Source organism: Accipiter gentilis, chromosome 19, assembly GCF_929443795.1.
Source record: "Accipiter gentilis chromosome 19, bAccGen1.1, whole genome shotgun sequence".
NCBI classification, from domain to species: domain Eukaryota; kingdom Metazoa; phylum Chordata; class Aves; order Accipitriformes; family Accipitridae; genus Astur; species Astur gentilis.
Window position 1 is genome coordinate 10,063,322 of NC_064898.1, and position 25,100 is coordinate 10,088,421.

The 25,100-nt window shown below is 39.9% G+C and overlaps 1 protein-coding gene across 1 annotated transcript in view; it reads right to left on the minus strand.

The window, feature by feature from the left end:
* The window catches only part of DDX10 (DEAD-box helicase 10), a 202,088-nt gene extending 182,506 nt beyond the window's left edge, over positions 1-19,582 (minus strand). The window contains exons 1-9 of the mRNA XM_049823686.1: positions 19,338-19,582; positions 15,085-15,145; positions 14,675-14,805; positions 12,875-13,033; positions 12,306-12,426; positions 10,961-11,150; positions 8,553-8,679; positions 7,131-7,293; positions 5,427-5,511 (exon numbers count right to left, since the gene is read on the minus strand). Coding sequence (XP_049679643.1) covers positions 5,427-5,511; positions 7,131-7,293; positions 8,553-8,679; positions 10,961-11,150; positions 12,306-12,426; positions 12,875-13,033; positions 14,675-14,805; positions 15,085-15,145; positions 19,338-19,544 — 1,244 coding nt within the window. The 5' untranslated portion in view covers positions 19,545-19,582. The remainder of the gene's footprint in view (positions 1-5,426; positions 5,512-7,130; positions 7,294-8,552; positions 8,680-10,960; positions 11,151-12,305; positions 12,427-12,874; positions 13,034-14,674; positions 14,806-15,084; positions 15,146-19,337) is intronic.
* Positions 19,583-25,100: the final 5,518 nt, after the last annotated feature.

Consider the following 25,100-nt stretch of genomic DNA (forward strand, 5'->3'; position numbering starts at 1 on the left):
AAACAAATGCATGAATATTGGAATTTCTATCCCATCTACACGATCAACAGTCTCTTTTTGTAGTAGATATTTTTCTTTAAAACAACAAATCTTTAATAAGAGATCTGTGTGCACTGCTAACTGAAACTGTGCTGTATCATCTACAGCAAGTCCTACCAAAGCAGCCCAACAAAAATGACAAGAAAATAGTAAGGAAAAGGTGCTTGCTATTCACAGCTGAGCAAATGCTGCAGACGGGCTGTGTGCACTGCTGGTTCCTCAATTCAGCCAGGGAAAAGAGCTCTTTCCCATCAGTTGTGAACAGTCCAACATCCCATGGAGCGTTTAAAACTAACAACAAAAAATGAACTGGCTTCATTTTTTTGTTTTGCTTTAGCTCACTTCTAATGCTTTGTTCACTCCTGTTTCTCCATTGCATAGACCTTAGTTCAGTATCCCCAAAACATTATCAGTAAATATTGCTGTGAAGTCAGAGATTGCTTTGGGGTTTTTTTATTTTGGGGTTTGGTTTGCTCTGATCACTCAATATCCTTTTCCTCCTCCTGTCTGAACAGGAGCCCATTTGTATCTATTGCCAGGTTCTGAGAACCATGCAGCTGGGTTTTAGTCATACTACAAAACCATAATCCCCTTCATTCAATCATACTGGATAGGTGTCCTTGTTTGCCAGATAGTCTTAGTCACAAGACATAATGGACAAGAATAGGCAGTGGTTCACCAACCTTATCATGCTAGTCTCAGAATAAATTGAACTCAAAAGGCCTTGGGATGTTGTTGGGTCCTCCAGCCTAGACTGTAAGCAATCCATTTTCCACAGCAGCTGTGTCCACTCTGCTGCATTAAAATACGTGTGTGTTTATTTTTTATTACAGCTTACAGTATAGCTTCATATCAGCAGGTAATAACCTTAGCCACTTAATATCTCAGTGTATTGGAACATTCATACCATGCCATCATGAAGAGAATTCTAATGGATAACACAGTGCCAGTCAGTACAACTGCAGCATCACAGGCCACTGTCAGGAACGTAGCTAGGGTACAGCATTTAATTTTAGAGAATTTAATAATGTGAATTGCAAGTTAAATATGTGGTGTCAACAATTTCTTGTGACCTCCACTGGCAGCTATTTTTACTTGAGCTAGGATGATGACTTGACTGCAATATAATATAAGATGGTCTAAATAGTGCATTTATTTTTAAAGAAACATCAGTGAAACTGCTTCAGTGGGTCTTAAATTAAAAAAAAAATTTAAAAAAAAAAAATCAAACAAGGAGCTGCCATCTTGACTGTACTGTCTACTCAGGACCCAAGACATGTATTCCTGGGATATTTTTCCCAATTAAAATAAATAAATACATAAATAGAGCTTCCACCATTGGAAAAAAGTTCCATTAAGTCACTCACATACAAGTGCTTTATTGCCACTTGCATGGATTAATCTAAAGGCTTATTAGTCTCACTTTCACACATATAATGTGCAATTACTTAAGCAGAACCCCAACGAGCATGCTTCAAAGCTTTTTACTTCACGACAGACTAAGATCATTATATGACCTGCCCCTTTCACCTTTGCAAAATTTGATGTGTGTGTATTCTTCAGTATTCACAAGGCATCAAAAAAACCTATAGATCTTTTAAGTCTTTATTCATACTTCTTGGCTCTAATCACCACACCAGCTAGTACAAAGATGTTAGACAACAGAGTATCCTGCTTTGGGAAGATGAACTTTTATCATTCATTTGTTTTCAGAGCATGATTTGCCAAAAGAAAAAAAACATATGTAGAGCTAGACAGAACATGCATGCCTGTATACACCTATCATTTAACAACAATAACAAAATTACAGTGACTTTCCTAAGTCAGTTTAAGCACCTAAGAAACCTAACCAACTAGCCTGGATTAAATACCATCAGAAGTCCAAGTCAGACCTAAAGCCTATATAAAGTTCTGGACATATCACAGATAAAAACTGCAGAGCAGAAAGGTTTATTCTGTTTAAAATTCCACTGTCAGTGTCTTTTAAAAAAAAAAAAAAGAAAAGACTCCTGACAGAAAAATCACTAAACTCAAGTAACAGTTTTCAAGTCGTCTCTGAAGGAAAAGAAAAAAAAAAATACGGAGTAGGAGGAGGAATGTAATGCTAGGAAAGAAAGAAATGAATTACTGAGACATGCCAGGATACAGGTACATCCAAAATACAAGATATTTCTGCGTGAATAGAAAGCTAAAATAGACTTTTCAGTGTCTTTTCCACTCATCAATGCAATCACGACTGAAAGAAAAACATCCCTATATATGGTTTTTTCATGCCATACAACTTACAAATTACGTTAAGAAAAACAGTTGGGAAAAAAAAAGTGAGAATCAGTGTGCTTCAAAAATTATTATCTTCTGCTGTCCCCTAGTGGCATTGCAACTTGTTTCACAAAATTGATCAAAGAATATTTTCAACTGTAGGTTTCATAGGCTACAGAACAGAAGGCATCAATAGAAATTAAAAGCCAGAAGAAATTCATTTTGCAGACAAATGCTACAAGCAGCTCTTATTTACTTAGAATTTTTGAAACTAAAACCCACAGGAAAACACTGTGATCTAGTATTTTAAATTACAGACTTCCAAGAGATTGTGTGGCAAAAATATAGTCAAAAATATTTATGGGCCTGGCCATGATATTGTCAGTATTTTAGAAACTCTTTTACTGAACTAGTTAAGACTTTAAATAAATACTTTGAAAGCAGTTGGAAGAAATAGCTTCCCATCACTCCAATCATAGCATACCTTTCAAGTTAAAACAAAAAAAAACAAAAAAAAAAAAAAGAAAAAAAAGAAAAACCCACCACACTCAAGATATGCCAAATCTACTATAAAGTAAAAGCATTACTGGACAACACCCAGATTTTCTTGATCTTACTTTACTATAAATCAAAAATGCAGGAGTTGCATTTATGTTCTTCAGCAGGATAAAATGCAAGTGAAATGCTACTTAGGGGAACACAGTGGTCTTATCCACTTAAAAATCAATCATTATCTTTCATCTTAGATAAGGCTTTGCAAAACTACAAAACAGATGTGGGAACACATCCACAATTGTTAAAGTTTTTTCAGCTCCATCCCCAAAATAATTTCTCTTGACTTTCATGTTTACTTTTGTATCACAAAATAATTTGATTTCAAAAGTAAACAGTATTTGGCATCCCAGTTTTAATTACAGTTTAACACAGTCTCTTACTTAGCCGAGATATTTCATTTAGCTTTCATTCTATGCAATTATACACTCTCATAACCCATGAAAATTTGTAATTATCTCAAACCTCGTTAATGAGGACCACTAAACTGCAGTTCAGTTCATTTTTGTCAAGTTTTTAGAAAAAACACAAGCTTCTCATGCTAGCTACAGCTATTGAAAACAAGTGAAGTTTCCTACTCAACACTTCCAGTACACCAAGAAGTACATTCTCAACAATCCACATCTAATACTGCAATAGCATATTTACTCAGTGCACAGTATTTACTTGAAACTATTAGACATCTCCCTTGTTCTATTTCCAAAGATCTATTTCATGCCACTAAGTTCACTAAACGAACCTCTTTCCATGACTGCTTTACTTTAAGGACAGAGAGAGCCTGTATGTTTCTCCAGAATGAAAGCCCAGTGTAGGTAGAACCTTCCTTGACCTTTGTATGAGATTAAGAAACAGAAAATATCCATAAAGGTTTTCCTACAGAAGGAATTTGCTTTCACTATCAGTCACCACCCTGCCAGCTCAAACAACTTGCTCAGATGTACTCCCAATTTCAATAAGGGAGTACTGAAGGTCTGGATACTGAAAAATTCACTTAAAAGGGAATGTAAATAACAGTCCAGTGAAGCAAGGGGCAGGCATCCAGCACAGCCCATGGGCTACGAGACAGACCCTCTGTCCCAATTTTCATCTAAATCTGTCCCTCAAGCAACCACAGAAGGTTGTCTTTAAGAGGCCACCGAAGACAAACCCTTAAGGTTGCAAGGCTAGCATCCTCATCTGTGTGACATTTTTATTAAAAGCATTACAGAAGAGAGGGGTTATTTGTCTTCATGTAGCTGCTTCCCCTCTCTAAACCTACTTAAAATCACTCTTCTCAGCACCTAATGAGAATCGGGAAAAGGCCTGAGGATCATAACTCCAGGGAGGTGCTTTAACTCAGCAACACAGCTCAGGAAGAGCTCAACAAGTCTCCTAGAAACTGCCAATTAAACAGTGCCAAATATATTGTTTTCCCTTTCACAATGACAGTATGCCATAAAGACAAAATTACAAGCCTTCTGTGGAAGCCACACAGGATTAAAAAAAGGGGGGGGAAAACCCCAGAATTCTAACTAAGCCTATATCCTTTTCACTCATGCATGAGATTACATCTAGGTTTGAACTTAGCCAAATAGCTACATGTTTTATCTAATTATATGTAACATTCACTGATTATGTTCACAGACAGGTTTTTTTCAAAAAGCATTTAAAAATCTGTTATTCCATTCTATTATAACAGGTAGATGGGAAAACGAAGAGCACAGGACAGAATGGGGCAGAAATGTTACCAGTTACAATGAAAACACAGCTAGAACTTCCACATTCTGAAAGAGGGCTAGAAGCACACACTCCTATTACTGTCACCAAAATTTAATGCCATTTCATCCAGGAAGACAGATTTCAAATTCCTATAGTGCAGAGTGCTGAAGTCCTATTCTAAGCAACTGCTCTGTCATTCAGTTTGACATACGCCTATATTGCAAACACTACTACAAACAAATTAAATCATGTACAAGATATAATGCCAGGTTTTGCATTTCAGATAATCGCGTAAAGGTTTTGATCTACTGAATTATATGCAATAACAGCTTCTGTTTCTCTTCAAAATCTAGTTCAAAGATCAGGGACCAGGTTTTCAACAGTGTAAGTCGGTAACTCCCTTCCATCACAAAGGCTTAGCCACAAATATTTTAACTAAAGCTATCCCTAAGAATATAATTCTACAAGACTTAGAAAATTAAAAATTTAACCTGTAATTAACATTATTTGATTCCTTCCTCTCCAAATTAAAATAAGGAAGAAATATTTCCATCCTTTTGAAGTCTTCAATGACACAAAGAAATTGGATCCACAGTCTAAAGATTTTTTTATCTATAAATGGCAGTGGCAAAACAAGATTTTCCACCCGCCAACATGCTCAACGCAGCCTTTGAGGTAATCCTGGCAATTACAAAAGATTTTTGCTTCCTCACTATTAATCTTCCCTGATCAGATTAAACAACTGGGGCTATTTTTTCTGTCTCCTGTAAGTAGTCTCTGAAGCCCACTAAGAAATTATTAAGTCAAACCATTACTCTTAAGTAATCAAAAGGGTCTTTTGTTAAACATTAAAATATTAATGAAAAGTGAAAACAAACCTGGCTGTTCTTCCCACTCTGTGGATGTATGTGTTTGCATCTTCTGGACAATCAAACTGAATGACCCAGTTCACTGCTGGAAAATCTGTGGGAAGAAAAAAAATATGTCAAAATTTAACCTCACTATACTCAAAATCCTTCTATTCAAGAGCATCCTCCTATTTTGGAGCATTAATTCCTGTAAGAACCATCATTTAGACCAGTTTACAGACATTGGGTGCAACTGCCGAAAAAAAAAATAAAATTAATTGCATGTATTAGCATATCATAAACAATCACTCTCTTCATCAAAGAAAGCTAAAATTAATGGTGTCTTCATTTCCTAAATTATGACAGTGCACCGAATGGAACATAATTTCACACTTGACAAGAACAGACATGCTTTGTGTCACACAGATGATAAAACACCACTACGTTTAATAATTAAATAACAATATCTGACCCACTTTTCACCTACAGTATCAATATCCTATACCACCAGGGTTTGAAGTTAGCTGTGGTGAGGCAGCACTCCTTCAGCTGTCCCCATACAGAAATATCATAGTCCCTTTCCCATGATGGGAGGGGGTAACCAAGCCTGACAAAGAAGTCAACATTGAATGCGAATGATACTACAAATAAGCATTTTCTAACTGTTGCACTTCACCCAGCAGCAGCATGCTTTGCATTGGAGTAAGTCTGTGTTACTTCCTGACCAAACCTGTAGCTATGCTGTATTCCACAATTATACTTACACTCTAAACCCAAACTACCATATTAGATCCTCACTAGTGAGATTTCAGCAGCGTAGAAGGTATGATAAACAGTATTCATTTCTGCCTTCAGTTTTTAGAGCACCTTTCTTCCTTTTGTAGCATACTGACAAAACCTTACATTTTGGACAATGGAGTTTACTATCTGAAAGAAGAACATGTAGACTCCTGAAAAGAGTCTTCTGTCATGCCTAAATGCTTCCAAGCACACACACACACACACACAAAAAAAAAAAAAAAAACAAAAAACACACACACCCCACCAAAGTCCAAAGTATCCACTGAAAATATACAGAAGTAAATCATAATTCAGCAGGTAATGACCAGAGGAAAGAAACTCAAGCCAAAACAGGTCCTATAAATACTCCCTGTTTTTCCCTCATCTACTTTTCTGCCTCCTTAAGAATATAGTCCTATAATGCCATTCATAGTTCAGACATTAAACTTTCTTTAGGTTTTCATTTCCACATACTGGTAGGTTAGTAATTTTTCATATCCTTTGGAATAACCCACATGATACAGGCACACGAGAAATACTGAAAACTGCCGAAATCTCTCCTTATGGCATGTAGTAAGCAAATACATCACTATTTCCATTTTTCTCTTGTTCCAGGTATTTGTCACAGAAAATGGCTGCAGAAACTAGATTGTCTAAACTTAAATAAATAAATAGAAGACAGCTTCCACTGAATACCTCACTAACAAATGCCATTAGAAAACTAGTGACAACTAGGTCTTTCTGGGACAGAGAAAAAATAAGCACAAATGAAGCGGCCGTCTTCAGTAAAGAAACAGCAGAACTCTAAGAAGCATCTCTCTTCTGAGATACCCTAATGAGCTCTTAAGCAAACTGCAGCTTCATTTCCTACAAATCAGGTTGGTCTTCAGACCAAAGTCTCAGTAAGGTTAGATCATCACGTTGTGAATCACTATTGCTTCTTTGGGTACATACCCAGGCCACGAGCTGCAATATCTGTAGCGAAAAGTACTGCTGCCTTTTTCCGAACAAAACAAGTGTAGACCTCCATTCTCTTCATCTGATGCTGCTTGCCATGGAGTGCCAGTACAGGAAGACCAGGCTGAAGCTTACAGAACACTCTGAATAGATATTGGACCTATGCAACAAATCGGGGGGGGGGGGGGGGGGGGGGGGGGGCGAAATTTACCATGCAACGTTAAACTTGTTAAGATCCTATCCAGTATATAGCAACTGACTTACCACATCAAATAAAATACACTTTTCTCCACATAAGAGACAAGAGATCCTATTCTGAGACTTTGTCACATGCCTAGGTACTAAAAGAGGAAACAAACAGTGGAAAAAGATTGGCATGCCTTTTGATGGCATTTCCTAAAAGTACCCAAAATAGGTAACAGCAAGAACTACTTGGGACATGACTAGCTAGACTGTATGCAAGGGACCGAAGTATCAAAGTCCATCAGAAGCACTGCTTTTAGACAATACTGGAGGGTTGTAGCATCTTATGCATGCTACCCAAAGCATCTACACAGTCTCGGTTTACTATTTCAAGTTTCAACAGCTTCTCTTATAAAAGCAGTCTGTTTACTCTCACATACAGTACCATGATGTAGCATTATTTTATAGCAGGCAGTTATCTAGTATTTTTTTACGAAAATAGTTACAGAAACTGCATATATTGCAGGAACAGCAGCAGCTCAGAAGACTTCTGTACAACTAAGCCAACCACCTCACTGTACTCACCAGCCAGCTGCAAAACAACAGAAGTATTTTAACTTCTTGCACAAGTGGAAGAACTGCAAAAAATACTTACTAGACCGCTGTATGTTGTAAAATATTCGATATGTGCAGTAGTTACAGGAATAAATACCTGTGCTATACAAACACATACAAAGTAGCTTCAACAGAATAGTCCCCAGACATTTATATAAGTAGATATTTGAAGGATTACTTCCTATGTAACCATAAGAAAAACCTTTCCCTGCACTATTTCACAATTATAGTTTCTTATATAGGCAGATATAAAACCTTGTGAAGTAAGTAGGTACAACTATTAAAACACTTTGTAACCCAACTACCAGGTGTGTCACGAGACAAAACTGAAATAGCTGGCCCTTAGTGACATAACTTTTGGCATTCATTTTTAACAGCAGAGCACAAAAACGGCTGAGTACACTGAGGTGTCCAGGACCCTCCTGCATCGAGCCTGGGTTGCTGAGCTTCCCAGCAGCCAGGCCCTGCATGACATGCCTACAGAAGTAAGTGAGGTTTGGTTTCTCCCCCAATTTTCTGTTGCAAACTAGTCCAGAATCTCACCTCTCTGGTGCCTTGACATCTACATGAATATCTTCATTTTAATTGTTTTAGAAGGGTAAGGGGGGAGAATAGCCATACCTCTTTACAGCTTGCAAAAAACACAATGCTCTTCTTTTTCAAGTGATTTCTCAGGAAAGAGTACAACATGTTTACTTTTTGCTGAAGCTCACAAACAACATAGTTCTGATCCAAAGTTGCCGGGGTACTGGAAAAAAAAAAAAAAAAAAAAAAAAAAAAAAAAAAAAACAACCCAGAAAGTATGTTTAGACACCATTAGCTCCCATAACATTAAAACAAGAAAGAAAAGAAGGGAAGAGAGAGAATATACAGGCATACAATATTTACAGAGCCACCTGACCTCTTTTAAGTCAAGAGTGTCTGACAAATACCCAGAAAAAGGAAAAAAGGAAAAGTTAGGCTGGAAAGTTCTGCCACTTGGCAGAACAAGTCTTAGCAACTCCACTAGAAAGCTACTCTTGAAAGACGAATCAATTTCCTTACTAAAAGCCAGTGGGTAGGAGGGGATGACTTTTGACATTACCTCTAAATTCATTTACTACTAGCCAGTGGGTAGGAGGGGACGACTTTTGACATTACCTCTAAATTCATTTACTACTAGCAAGCCAAACTCCTTCCATGTCTAAGCAGTGACATTCAAATTGCCTTGACTTAAAATGCAATTTTGTCTATTAGTCCTATTAAAGCATCATTTGTGCTTAAGGCAATGTCAAAGCACAGTCTAATCACACACAAAAAAAAGAGCATTGATGTACTTCTACTGATTACACCCTGACATGCAAAATGACTTTGTAAAGCTCTGAACTGTCATCTTAACTCACCTTTCTGTTCTTTACAAAATAAATAAAAAAAAAAAAAAATCTTTGGCATATTTGCTCTTGAAATACATCTAAATGCTCATCTCTTACAGTCCCTCTGCTTCACCCTAAACAGACCAAGGGTATTCAAAATTACTTTAATAAAGGTGGTCACTTGGGAGGATGAAAATAAAAGACTGTTCCAGTTTTTATTCTGCTATTCAATTTGAATTATGCCACAGCACCTTTTGCTTTGTAAGTCTTTCAGAGGAAACTGTTTTCATAAGGCAATATCCTGTTTTATATATATACTAAGGCAGTAAATTCTAAAACAAATTAATACTTTCCTTTTTTTTTAGTCAGTGTATTATCTAATTGCACTCACCCAAATATTTAAAAAAATTAAATGTACTTTAAAATAGACTTCACAAAAAAATGCAAGATCTGTGAAACAGATGTACAGTCAGACCTCAAAATGAAGACTACATATTAAGCTTGTACATCTTCTTCTGCTAAGAGGATATTAGCCACACAATTTTTTCTGGCAATCATACTTATTTAAAGATGCCTTTGATAATACTACTGATTAAAAAAAGGTATTTGCAGTACAATACCAAGATAATCAAATCAAACAGTTAAAACGGCCTCAGGATTCAACCTGGCTTGCTGTTCATTTTGCTGATGGTTTTTCATTTGCTCTTGGGAGAGGCTTTTTTATCACTATACTTCACCCTTCTCCTGCACCTTACATGTGGAAATATACATGTTTCATAGAAGAGCAGAAAAAGAATCATACATGCTCATAAGCACTTTGACACTTAGATGATCAAACACATAGAAATGCAAAATATTCAATAACGTTCTTCATTTAGATTTCAAAAGAAAAAAAGTGCCAAAAAGCAACACGTACATTTTTTCATTTAGTGACATATTAAATTTTTTGAGCTTGGCAGACCACATGCTTCACTTCTAGCAAGGGCCTCCCATTCTGATCCAAACTGCATAGCATGAGAAATTTATTTCATGCACACAGGGCTGGAGTCCTGAACATGCACAGTAAACCCAGCATGTCAGGAAGCCAAAGGACTTACTGCACACGGACTAACGCCACATGCTTTTCTTTGGGCACCTGATATTGAATACACAAACAAGACTTTCATCCTGCACTTTCCCAATAGGGTAGCATTTCCTTGGAAAGCCAGATTTATGAACAGCACACAGAGGAACCGTATGGTGCAACACATCTGGTGGTTCTGCACAGTACGTTTGCACATGCAGGAAGCAAGGAAGCCAAACAATAAAAAAAAGGAGCAATTCACAAGTGAGTGCTGCTGAGGCCAGGATACTACGCCACTGAGGCTATAATCCACACTAGGGCTTGCTCCTGAGGAAACAAATTTCCAGTCTGAGAAGCTGCCTGAGGATCCACAAGAGAAGTGCGGGTTTGGCCTCCCTGTAATGATTCGGTCAGAACGAGTACCCTCTTATCTGGAAATCCCTTGCTTTCAGGAAGGCACACAACAGGATCAGACACTATAGGAAGGAAGAAGATGCACAACCTAACTTCTGATTCAGGGAACTGACAGTCAGAGAGGCAGTTAAGTAGGATTACTATCTGTTTAACCGCCGCTCCCCCCCCAAAAAAAAAAAAAAAAAATTATCCCAACATACCTGAATTTGGCTTTCTCATGAACCCAAACATATTCTGGATCTTTCAGACTAAGCCGTGCAAGATCCTTCACTGATTTTGTTTGTGTTGCAGAAAAAAGCAAGGTCTGGCGTTTCTTAGGTAGATTTTCTATGATTGCATTCATTGTATCAGCAAACCCCATGTCTAGAATTCTATCAGCTTCATCAAGAACTGAATTGAGAGACAGATTTGAGAAAATCCAGTTTGAGGTTTATTTATTAAAAAAAAAAAAAAAATCATACATTAAATCCATATAGCACAAAATTCCATGCCCACTTAAAACTGCACAGATTAACTTAATTACTGTGTATGACAGGATTCTTTTTATTCATGTACTCCATATAATATTTTCAAAAAAAAAAAAAAGGCAACAGAAACCATAGCATTTCCCATAATCTATGCATTACAGCCCTCAGTTTCACACACCGAAGCACAAACGATCAGCATTTCAAGTAAACAGTTCAGCAATTTGCAGAGAGACTGCAAATTACAAACTCCCTGTCCTATTACTGAAGCAAAAGCATGGAATATAAAACAGTGCTGTACTATTCATGACAGAGCAAAACAGACCCTTCTGTACCTAAGCTCAATTTACCATTGAAACACAAGGTATAAACAGACTAGCAGAGAGACAAAGCTTTAAGAAAAGGGCCTACATTTCATGCTATTCTTGTCTAACTGCCATGAATTGTACTAAGTGTAGCAAGCATAATTTCACATTTTATTAGGTTCATTGGCTTCTTAATTGCTTCTAAGTTCCTCAAGCTATGGTAAAGATTATACGATTCTTAGTGGCAGGCAAACCTTTTCATTACACTTAAATTTTTATTCAGGTTGGGAGGATGAAAAGAAACAACAGTAAATATGCTAACAAAACAATGAAAGGAGCAGCAATCTGTCTCAAAATTCTAAGAAAAGTGTTTTCTACAACTGGCCCAAAATACAAACACTGCAATGGATATTCCATATAGTAAATTATCACGTCAGGAAAAACACAAGAGCCATAGCCAGAAAGGAAAGGCCAGCGTTAGCCAAGACAGATATAAAGGATTGTATGGAACACTACATTTGGTTTTGGGTTCCTTACTAACTCACCTACTTGTTCTTATCATCCTAAGGAAAGCAGGCTCAGCAACTGTTTCAGAGAGAGTACACACAAGAAAGAGGTTTTGTTGTTTTCTATTTTAATTTGTACATGTGTGAACTTAATGCCATTTCATCTACATACCATGACTAGGATAAACTTTTTACTCAAGGAAGTGCTCCACACAATTATGAACTGTTACAAAATATTTCTGATTACTTTCAAGTACTTGAAAAACTTACCCAACATTTGCAGATCAGATGCGTAGAAATATGAAGTTTCATCCATGTGCTGTAGAAGCCGTCCTGGAGTGCAAATAAGCATATTTATGTTGTGGATTCTTTCAGACTCTTCTTTCAGATCCTGAGAAAGAGTTAAACCAGTTTAGCTCTAGTTGTTCACACTAGAAGCCAGTACCCAAGATGGTCAAGTCAGCTTAAGCTATTGATAGCTTTTAGAAAGAACAGTCAAGGATCAGCCTTTCCGCCTCCTACAGAGATACCACATTCTCTTCAGCATGCCCACACTTGTAGCTTGAGCAAAAAGCATTTCAGACTAATCTAAATTAACAGGGTAGTCCTGGCAGGTTTAGCAGGAAGGTCCATCCAGTCATGTAACCTGGAAACACTGTAAATATGCAGAAGCTTCAAAAGACATGGAGTACACAGACAGGAAAACAAGTGGGTCACCAATAGGTTCCCATTAACTACTCTCTTCCCTGACTTTTTGTTTCCAGGGTTTCTTCCTAAACTAGCATTTAATATAGCACTCATTTATGCTTCCATATGGCAAACTCCGAGAGAGGATGCACCTTTCCTCCAATGATAAGGCCAGCTGAGAACTCATGATTCCTTCCCACTTTACGCAGAACCTTGAAGGTTTGATATGCCAGTTCCCGTGTAGGCGATATTACCAAAACTCCCAATCCATCAGCTGAAGTCCATTGATGGCGATACAGGAGTTCCAAAGCCTGAAAAAATTAGCATTATAAAAATCTCAGAAGGAAAATATGTAACAACAAATTTGTAACAAAAAGCGTCATAAAAAAAAGAAACCCACACTAATTAAAATAATGACTTGAAGCAACATCGGTATACATTTCACAGTTTGATTACATATCAGTTCTTACTGATGGTAATGATACTTGCTGTAGCAAAGCTCCCCAGTACCAGTCTATGACAGACAGTTATGGGTGGTAAATAGTAAACATTTTACTGCACAATTAATCCTACTCTGCTAAATTCTGGAAATTAAGACTTAATCATTTATACAAGATTAGAAATCTGATGTAGAAAAACATGAGAAACTTTCCTGCTCATAAGGTTTTGTGGGAACCAGAAAGTCAAATTATTGCAGCTTTAATTCTGGTTATAAACAGAGCATTCCAACTAAAGTTGCCATACACCTCAGACCAGGACTGTTCCTCCTCTTATGAATTCACACTGCAGAAACACTTAGTCAGCTAATCCTAACACAAAGATTTCATAGGTATGAATATCTGAAGCATTCTGAAACACTAAAGGCTGTTAAGCATTCTTGTACAATTTTTTTTTTCCACTTTTCATCTTTCCAGCTCCTCTCTTAGACCTTTTCTCCCCTACAACTGTTTTAAAATAAGGTTCATAAAACAAAGTACTTCTGCTCCTAGATTAACTAATTGAGCAATCTCACTTGTTTCTCAAGTTCACAAGACTAGCTTTTGAAGCCACATACATTTTTTTATTCTTTACTAATAAAAAATAATTTAAAAGAAAAAAACAGCATAAAGCATAAATCTTCTCAACTAGAGAGGGTATTCAAGACACCTACTACTGTTCCTACAGTTACTAAGAGAATAGGATCCAAAGAAATTCATGCTCACAAAAACACAAGTAATGTTTAAACCAAAAAAACCTCCATAATCAAAACAACATATATTCTTCCCTTTATCCAATCATAACATGATGGGGTTTGTATCCACTTATATGCACACTTCAAGCAAACATCTCAATTATACTTTCAACTTAAGAAATGAAATGCAAAGCATGATGTTTTGAGTAGAACAGTCAAACATGTATTATTCACGACAGCTGTTTTCATCCTGTTTTCCCGCATGCACCTAGAAGCGATTTCTAAGGAGTTCACAAAAGACAACAAGGAAATGGAAGTCCACAATCACTAAGCTTAAGTTTGATATATAAGGTCCAAATACTAAAATTTCAAAGGGGTCAAAAACACTCATCTAAAAAAAGTCTAAGGAACTGAAGAAATTTCACCATTTATTTCATACACTTAGTTTTCAAATTTTAAAAGAATTGGACAACTAGAGTTGTACCAGGAAAACAGAGTCCTGAAAGAGAAACAAAGCACTTCCTAACTCACACAGGGCCTACTAATGTAAGGATCAAAATGGAACCTCTAAGTGTCCAAACACTCCTAGGGTCAAAAATACACTTCTTTCAGAACCTCAAGCATAATAATTTTATTTAATTAGTATCCTGGGTTTCTTGGAACATCTACATCAGTTGAATCGTAACTTTTCTCCCAGGATCTATTAACTGAAGCTATCTGACATCCAGTACTTCCTGGATAACTTGGTTTAAGTACAAATGGAAGGATGTAAATGACTTACTGGGACAATAAAAGCCAAGGTTTTGCCTGATCCAGTCTTTGCAGCTCCAAGTACATCTTTACCTTGTAAAGCCAAACCTATGGTTTGCCTCTGTATCTCCGTTACCATGCGATACTGAGCTTCCTGCAATCCTAGTATTTGCAGCATGGGAAGAGAAGAGAGAGTGCAGAAGGGGAAAGGGGGCAGGGGGAGGGAAAAAAAAAAAAAAAAAAAAAAAAAAAAAACACACTTTATTTTTTTTCTTGCCCAAAGATGTATTCCTCCATTCCTCCATTTAGAAAACACTGTACATGGCAACACTTATCTAAAACTTAGTTTAAAGAAAAAAAAAAAAAAAATCAGATGCAGATAAATAAGTAAAACATTCATTTTTACTTAAAGTATTTTCCAAAGAAAACTTTCGTACTCACCTTTTAGTGTTTTCTTTGACAATGGAAAATCTGAAAATCTTTGAATTTCACTTGCATTTATCTGAAACAAAGTAAGTTTAATCAGTGCTTACAATCTAAGCATAACAGAGATATTTAATAGCATTCCTAAAGTTGCTGTTAACATAAATATGTAGTAGTTCAGTGTGACCTGATCCAAGTTAGCTGGTCAGGCAATCTCTACTAGTTTGACCTAAGCCAAACCACTCTTCTACCATAAACTGTTCATTAAGTATTTAACCACACAGGCTAACAGCACAATTTAAAGCTCAGATCCATCATGAAATCACAGAACAATTCAAGTGGAAAGGGACCTTAGGAGGCATCTGCTCCAACCTCCTGCTCACGGCGGGTCAGCTCTGAGGTCAGATCGGGCTGCTCAGGGCTTCTTCCAGTCCAGTCCTGAAATCGTTCAAGGACAGAGACCAATCAGCCTCTCTGGGCAACCCGTGCTTCTGCCTGACTGTCCCCATTGGGAAAGAGTGTTCCAGGCTGAGCCTCTCTACTGTCAACGTACACCTGTTGTCTCTTGCTCTTCCACCCTGCACCACCTCCTCAGTGATCTCCCCATGGGCACTGGGGGCTTCCATAAGGTCCCTGTCCCAACCCCAAAGCCATCTCTGCTACAGACTGACAAGCCTAGCTCCCCCAGCCTCTCCTCACAGGGCAACTGCTCCAGCCCCCCACCATTTCAGTGGCCCTCCACTGAACTGAATACATTTATTGATGTTTTTTTCTTATTGGGGGGTCCAAAACTGGATGCAGTACTCTTCAGGGGAAAAAAAAAAAAAAAAATTTACAAATCACATTTTAAAAGATACTGAAATATGCAAGCAGGGTCTGAATTTTCTACAATGCAGCGTGCCACAAGCCCCAGATATAACTTGCAATTAAACTTCATGCTAGGCATTTCACACACATACAGTATCTCCAAAAATCAGAACTTCCGTAGCCTCCAGACTTGGGGACCCAGAACTGCAGCAATCTTGCATCTACCTGATTGGGACAAGAGTCGACCTACATCCTGAAGCTCGCCAGGTTCACCAACCTCTAACACTTGCTATACTTAATTTTTTAGAGCTGTCCTACAGGGTACAAAACATACTAAAAAAGTAGTTCATTGTCCTGACACCTACTAATTTACTTCTCTGTATGCATCCACCTCTACAGCATACTTGAGAGCTATTACACACACACACAAAACCCCCAGGAGCATACGTCTGAGTCCATGAGTTATCTCAATGATTTACAAAAACATTGAGATGTCAAGTAGAGATCTTAAGAAAAAATGTAATACTTTCAAGTCTGTTCTAGCGGATAGACATCATCAAAATATGTTGACAGCTTCCACTGGCAAAGTTCACAACCACCAATAGCAGCAGGACAGGAAAAAAAACCACAGAACTTGACGGGGGGGGGGGGGGGAAGAGACTACCATATTTATAAAGTCTGAGCAGATGAAAAGGAAGGTAGACTACACATCTTTGAATGCATACTCACTAGCATCCATAAACTGAGATTTCTAAATGTCAAACTCAGAACTTACACAACTTGTGCATTTCTAACAGGCATCGTTTATCTCCAACAGTCTGCTGAACAGAAATCTCCCAACACGGGGACCAAGCAAAATGGTCCTCAGACATTCCTGACAACTCATGATAACAATTCCAGAGAAGGCCTCAAATGAAAAGCTACTGAGCTGTCAGATCAGTCTTATATTTACTTGAAGTACCAAGCCTTCTGCAGGCTCTGCTATTATAGAAAACTGAGGGTTTAAACCTGTTTAAAGCACCTAGATCACAACACTACTCTTTTCAGCCTACTTCTCTCTAGCAAAAACAAGAAAGGTAATTTAATGCATGAATTTAATCTCTAGATAAAAGGTAATAACACCCTTTCTAAAACCCATTTTTTACATATTTCAAGACAAAGCTCTTGCAAGGTAGATTTCAAACTTTCACTGGGTCCTAGCAGAGCAATTAAACTTTTGCCAAATGTTACTTAAAGGTGAATTGTTTTTATAAAACCTACTTGTGCTGCGAAGCACACACTTCAAGCTAGTACAGTTCTGGGAAGGGGGGGGGGGGGGGGAGGAATCAGAAATCACCATAAAAAAGTCTTTTCTCGACTTTCACAGACTGTAATTTCTGACAAATATTTCCAAATTCAGTTGGTAATTCCGAAGATATTATATATCACGTGCAATACTGCATATTGGGCTAATTCCTAGTCTTATTATTTTGCATGCTAACAGATCACAACTCAGTGACGTATACAGGTTCAGTTTAATTTCAACCAAGAGATTGTCCCCACAGGAAAACAGTATGCCTACAGGAGGGAAAACTATCTTACTAACGTCAAAAAAAGAATTCAAGCAATCCATTACATGCAACTAAAGGGATAGATTTTAACAGGTTTGTGACACATGAAATGGGCTATTGCAGCGATGTGAAATTGTTCTAAATAATTAAGGCTGCTTTAAGTATTTCAGTGATCAACTTCTTTTTAACTCTAGATGACCCTGTAAGAACGGATATATTAATTACAAAGGAGACAAATATTATTTTTCTCTTCTACCTTACACTCCTCTAAATCAATTTAAAAATCACTAGATGCATAAGCCTAGCTCTTTTAAAGATGTCCAAAAAGAGAAAAAAGTGAGACCAGTATTAAAAGAGCAAGGCACAGGAATGTTAAGGAGGGCCACGTCACAAAGCTTTCTATATTATTTCTCTGCCCTACAAACCTCCAGGAGCACAAGAACGATCTGTTGTAGTACCCTGAAACTCCAAAGATACTGGTTTATTTTTAATTAAAGTCTGAATGGCAGGAGTAAGGACTGGTGTTAGAGGTGGATCTTCTGATAGATCTATTCCGTATCAACATGCACCAGGGGAAACCACCACCAACTTCTACTCAGTTTGTTTCCCTGTCGGAAACTACCACCTCCGTTAATCTGCTGGGAATACGTACTTGTGAGCTCTCTCTAATCTGTACTAGGTGACAGCAGCCAGGTCATTTCAAACACTTCAAATAGTATTCTGATCTAACTTGACTAATTTGACATAAAGCAGACTAGAAAGAGTTTATACAAACAGCTCCCCAGCACATCAGTTAGGCCGTTAATGCTTTTCATGAGCAAGATTGTATGGAGAAGCCAATGTTCATCAACAGCCTTACAGTTAGACAAGAAAGTCACTAGATCAATAGATCACCTATGAACAGGTAACACAGAAAATAGTCCCAAGATTTGGACACATTGAAACTAAATTTTACATTTTCCATCAGTTTTCCATCTCTCATATTTCCATCTGATGGCAAACGTGTGGCAGCATATATCAGCAAATGAAAAAGAAAATCCAGTAACAAAGTATCTTGGTTATCTCTTCATTATTGTTTGATTTTTTCTTGTTTATCTGCTGCAGTCATTCTCACACTGGAAATTACAGACAAGCAAAAGTTGGTAGGATGTAGAGCAACACTACAGCTCAAAAGCTGGCCATCTCCCAGAGGGATTCAAGGGAATCTGGGTGACAGAACCAACACCACTAACCCTGGCTCTGTTATTCAAATACCTGTTTCCTGACTTGAGGCTAAACGACACACTCTTCCAGTGTGATCTCTGGCCGTTGGGCATCTTCAGTGGAGACAAACAACACGCTGCCTGGTCAGAAGGGCCACGTACCAGCGGTCACAGCTGTTCCCACCATCCTCCTCCTCCTCCTCCTCACTGTGCTCTCAACTCCTGACTGCCCTCCCGAGGGTCCCACTACCCCCGGCCCCACAGCCTGCCCACAGCCACCGCCACCAGCACCACCGGGACTGCGGTGACTGCCCTCTCCCCCTCTGCCTGAGGGGAGAAAGGAAAGGCTTGGAGGACCGTCCCCGCCTGGTGGAGGTGAAAGCCCTTCTGCCTGCCACACAGCAGCGGCACCCAACAAACCCGTCACCCACAAGCACCGCCAACAGCCCGAGGAACAGCCCTGCCAACCACGGGTGCTCCCCACGCCTGCCCGGGACCCCCCCCACACACAGAGGTCCCCTCCTCCTCACAGCCCTACCCACACACACACAACAGGGGGAGAGAGGCCGCTCTTCCGCCCCCCGCAGGCCCGCCATGCCCACCCGCCGGCTGCCCTCCCGTTCCCGCCCTGCAGAGCCCCTCGCTCCCCGGCCCTGGCCCTGGCCCTGGCCCGGCCCGGCCCCGCAGCACCGGCCGCCCGGCCCTGCCGTACCTCGGGGTAGCGCTGCACCAGGCGGCCGATGGCCTCCCGCTCCACCTGCCACTCAGGCCGCTTCCGCTCCTTGCGCTGCAGCCGCAGCCTCCTCGTCCGCCGGGTGTATTTCTTCTTCCAGCGCTCGAAACTGCGCACCGGATCCATGGCCGCCGGCCCGCCGCCGCCGCCGCCGCCGCCGCCGCCATCGCTGCCGGCCCGACCCATGCTGCCCCCGCCGCCCCGCGTGGAACGCACACGGCCGCCGGGGCCGGGGCTGGGCGCAGGCGGAGCGCGTCAGCCGGCCGCGCCGCAGGGGGAAGGCCCGGCCCTGCCCGGCTTCGCCCGGCTCGCCCCGCCCCGGCTCGGCTCGCCCCGCCCCTCCCCGGCTCGCCCCGCCCCGCCCCGGCTCGGCTCGCCCCGCCCCGCCCCAGCTGGGCTCGGCCGCCAGGGGCGCGTGGCGGTGCCCTGGGCCGTCCCCGGCCCGCGGGAAGGGTAAGAGTTTGCACAAGAGTTGAAGAAAAGACACAGTTAGGGGTAATATAACCCCGAAAATGAGCTCTTGGCGCAGGACGCAAAATGTGCTCTGTCATAGAGCTTATAAAACGGAAAAAGGAAAATAAATAAAGCCCTAATAGAAAGGAGTGTGTGCTTGGTACTGTCATCAATTTTGGCCTCTAAAATACAGTGTTGGAGAGGCAAGGGGAAGAGTTCAGTGGTAAGTCCATTAACGCTTTATTTGCTAATTCACTAGAGGGAAAAACTGACAAAGTTGGAAGAATGAAAAAGCAATTGAGAGACATATGGTGGACCTCGTGTTTAAGATGCTGGATGTAAGTTCTGTTTGATGTGTGTCTTGACCCTTCGTAACACCGTTGCATTCAGTCCTAATGGCCTCGGCTCAGAGCCCTGAACTCTGTGAAGGGTTGACAGAGCATCACAGGGAGAGCTACAGACGCACAGCGTTGTTTTACACCGGGTGGTAGAAGGGTGGTCTCTCTAAGAGGCACACCTCTCGGGGTAACTAGATTAAATCAACCTGCAAATTTATATTATGCTATCTTTACATGCACCAATTCTTAACCCCTCCCTACAGGGAAGGTCCACATCACTCTGCAGTTGTTCGATGGTCAGAAACAATTTGCTGAGTCAGTTTTAGCACTTTGTCAGCACACAGAATTAAAAACAGGCTGCAGAGTTAGTGTGCCGCATCAGGAAGAGAAAATCACAAACATATTTATGCAATGTCATAAGAAGGAAGTAAACACGTTGACGAGGGGAACAGTGAAAGACTCCCAAAATAATTACTGTCTCTCATGAGGGTTTGGAATTCCAGAAAGCCGAGGGAAAAGGGAGTGTCTCTTAATTAGCTCCACTTTCGCCATACATATGTTGAGTGTATCACTGAAGATGTTTTCCATCCTCCCTGAGATCAGGGAGACCTGTGATCATAGAAATGTTTGTTTTCCCTTTAAAACACATCAAGTTCGTAATTTCAGGAAGGGCTGGAAAAATCTCTATTAAATATGCCCCAGTGGGATCTCTCCTCCCTGGTACAGCTTTGAATGCAATGTTTTTCTCTAGGGGTTTATTTGCTGTTAAGATGAATAAGGAAGGCTACTGAAGGTTTTATTCTTGAAACAATTTTTTTTTTTCCAGAATTACCTAGTAAAAAACTGTTTGCAGGAGGTGCTGTTCCACCCTGAAGGATATGCTCCTGGGGGGTGGCACATCTTTCCCACAACTACAGCACATTAACTTGACATACAAAACAAGGTCCCAGTCTAACACAATCAGACTGTGGCAGGGCTCAGCTGCCACTTTAAGCATTCTATCTGTAATAGAAAAACAAACAAACAAAAACCCTCCTGTGTAGAATTCCTGCTGTTGCAGCACTGGAGTAAGTTTAACCTTGTTGTAAGTAAAGGTATGGGTAAAAGTGTTGTGTTCGAACATGCTGTCTTTGCTTACCTGGTCTATGTTTTGCCTACAGGCTGATCTTTCGTAGCAGAACAGCAGCAGTGGTCTGTGAGTCACTACTGACATAAATCCTCAATGAAAAAGGATATATGGAAAATAGTATCTTGCTCTCCTATTTCTAAAACAACTTTTTATGCCACTGTCGTGAAAAATACTGTTAATTATGCATATATGTTTCCACTGCTTTTTAATAATTTGATTGCTCATTAGCCAAGAGGTTTATATACCAGGAAAGGAAAACCAGAAAGTCAAAAGCAGCCTGTCCCGTATCCCACAGTAGAAGGTAAAATGCTGGAGAGCCTCTCAGCCCCGTGCTGGAGGTCTGGGAGCCTGCAAAGTCCTGGGAGCCACCTTTCTATTTTCTCTGCTGTCCTCTCACCCTGAGGGGCTTGCCTGAGAAACAGCCAGTGGTTTTTAAAAGTTTCCCTTTTATATACAGGAACTAATTCTACCATGTTAAATTTGATTTATTTATAATGTGCAAGACTACTTCAGTTGTCCTGTAATAGTACTATCCCTAAAACTGTGGCAAAACCAGAGATCCTTCTGAGTAATCAAGAGAGAGAGAGAGAAAAGAAAAATTTGTTTTTACAAGCTGACAAATAAGTGATTCAACACGCTTGTTTACTTACAATTTAGAGAAATGAAGGAAGGGAGTATGGCTATAACAATAAATGTAACAAGACTCTATGCAAGACCACAGAGAAGGTGGCGGCGATTTTTTAGTTTAAACAAGACCTGTTTCAGTAGCACTTTCCATGGATTTCACTCTCATGCATACTGAGTCTTTTCGACTCATAAGCACAAACATGTATGTGTCTGAGCAGGTTTATTTACGGTTACGAGGAGGACAGGGGGCACCAGATATCAAGGTCAGGGCCTGGAGGGCACTCGTAGACCTTGCTGGCCCTGACCAGCCTCACCCAAGGCCTCCCCCTAGCCCCTGGCCCAGCTCCACCCTGCGGCTTCAGGCCCTGCCTGAGTTACGTCAGGTCACGGTGGTCCCCATCCCAGCCACAGCCGTGCCTCTCCTCAGCCGTAGACCCCACTGGTTGGGACTCTGAGCTGCAGACCGACTTCCTGGCTTGACCCAGGACCTGCTTTGGCACTCTGGACCGGCCCGGTCATCAACAGCTGTGTCCGACGCTGATTACGGCCACCGGACCTGATCCTCATCCTGACCCTGACCAGGGAGTTGGTTTACCAGCTTGACCTTGGACCTGTCTCATCACCACAGACGTGTCCGATGAGCTGGACTCTTGGTTGAGCCGGCTGCCACCCACCAGCACGCCCTGCTCCCCAACCTGTTTGTACTAACCCGTTTCCTTTCCATTCTTCCACATCATCCTGCTCACCTATCTAAAGAATTAACCAGCAAATCAGAGGAAGTGACCCCAGAAGTACAAGATGCCAGTGAAATACCACTAAAGCCTTTCTCAATGAAACAGCCAAGTGCTAAGAGAATTTCCTCAACTGAGAGGCTCTCAACACTCTTCTCCTTATCTTCTAAAGCTTACTTGCTATTCTTCAGGAGATTGGAGAGAAAGTGTGTAAAAATTTGCATCTGAAGATTGTGCTTGAGTGTCTGTGAATGAGACGTGGAAGCTTGAAAACACCCACAGTGAAAGGATGGATCTTCAACATAATATTTGCAGTACTACGATGTAACTTCAGACTGTTTTGAAAAAAATGCAGACATGGCAGTCGGATTTGTGTATGTTACTTTTAATAGAAGTAATGTTCCTATAAGAAATTATGAAATTTTATCTAAAGGATGTACAGCATGACATAGAAAAATGGTAATCCTACTTGGAAAAATAAAAATCACTTTAAACAAGCATTATTAGGTGTGGTGGCCAGAATTGTTCAGTGAAGAGGTGGGTGTTAGTGTGGGTGTCAGGGCCCTGAGGGCACCATTGGACCTTACTGTCCCTACCAGGCCTCTCCCAGGGCCTCTCCCCACCCCTGCCCACCGGCTCTGGACCTCGTTTCAGCTCAGCCTAGAAGTATTACTCTGAGCACTGCAAGCTGAAAAAAAATCAATCCTGCCAGTTTAAAAGAGAGATTTCAGCACTGAGATTTATGCAGACCCAGGGTAAACAACTCTAAAAAGGAGGCACAGTAGGTGTCTGTAATGGACAACAACAAAAAAGACAGAGTACAGAAAAAACAATTAAGAAAGACCATATAATTGGGTTTTCATATATTGGGTAGCCCTGTAATAAAAGGGCTATCACCCAAGAAATTAAATTTTAAAAGTTAAACTGGATTTTCAAAAACACAATAGAAACACTCTTGCAGCAATTCCTGGTCTGAGCAAATGGGTAAGTTGTGATGAATAAATATTGTCAGCTATGACCAAGAATATTGTGTGGTGTAATTGAGAGCTTGCACTTTCCTCTTAGTAATAAGCTGCTGTTGCCCAACAATAAAATAAATATGATTTTGCAGATGACATTATGGGCTCCTCTTCTGGAAGTAATAAAATGAAAATGCTTTTACCAGTATATAAATTACAGGAATTTAGTTTGATGTGGACACTCCAAAATGTATTCTGCTCTGGAAAAATAGTAGTCATACTATTACTCTAAACATGAATGCCTGGTCCAGCTTAAGAACTCTTGTAACAAACTACTTCAGCAATACAGACATACATAGGCAACGCAGAGTTAATTCTGAAAGATTTCTTAAAGGTGTCTGGATTTAAATGTTCCTACCACAGAAAATTTTAGAATTAAGTCTTTTTCTTCCACATTGCTAAATAGTTTTATATTTTGAAAAAGCCAACTATCATATATAAAATAATATTGGAAAGTAGCTGCTGCTTTTTCAAGCCTGAGCCTACCAGCAGACAAATGATGTCTTTATGGAGAGAAATAGGGCCCTCTTCAAACCAGTCCTTCACTCATTCTCTTTGGCCATGGACAATTTAGTAGCCACCACTATATAAACAGCCCTCAATTCTTAAAACTGTCCTTCAAAAAGTATCCAAATTGTGATTCTTTTAAGAGACACAGGTTATAAGCCTGTTGTCCTCTCAAAACCGGGGGTGAAACAGTCTGGGAAAAATGGGGGAGGAGAGAGAACTTATGCTTTGCTGTTCTTTTGATTACCAGGATTTTGACTAAATGCCAATTATATTGATCAGGGTGACAGCAACCAACTTACTTACTAAATGTTTAAATGAAAACAACTCTCCAAAGGGCAGATTTAAGTTTACCCAGTAAAATTAAACTTTGTGCCATGATGCTTCAAAAACATTCAATGTATGTGAAGAACAGCGACAGGGAAAAATTAACCAAGTTTCTTCAGAATCAGAAGCAAACCCAGCTTGTCAAGTCTCTAGAAACACCACAGAATATTGATACTGTTGGTCAGGAAGCGTTGGATGATATATGATACAACAGAATGCTTTAGGAAAAAAGCTAAAGAGCTCTTTAATAAGATGGCATAAACACATTTCTTCTGGAATGACAAAGGACTTTTTGTCTTCTAGGGGACTGCTGTTGGTGATTCTAATATTCATGATTTAGTCTGCAGGGCCCTCAAAATGAACTTTTTGCCAGTGAAAGCCCACCTGAACATTGGGAAAGTTGTGATGAAAGTCCTGGCCAAAGAGAACACTTCCATAGTCAAGGAAAAAGCTCTTACTCAGATTGTCAGACAAGGTGACCACCTATAAAACAGAAAGTAATTTAAAAAATGAATTACTTACTGTGTCATACTTTCAGTCTTTAAATAAAACCATCTGTCTCTTCAAAATGTTATGATACGTAGTGGGTTTTGGGGTTTTTCAAAACATTT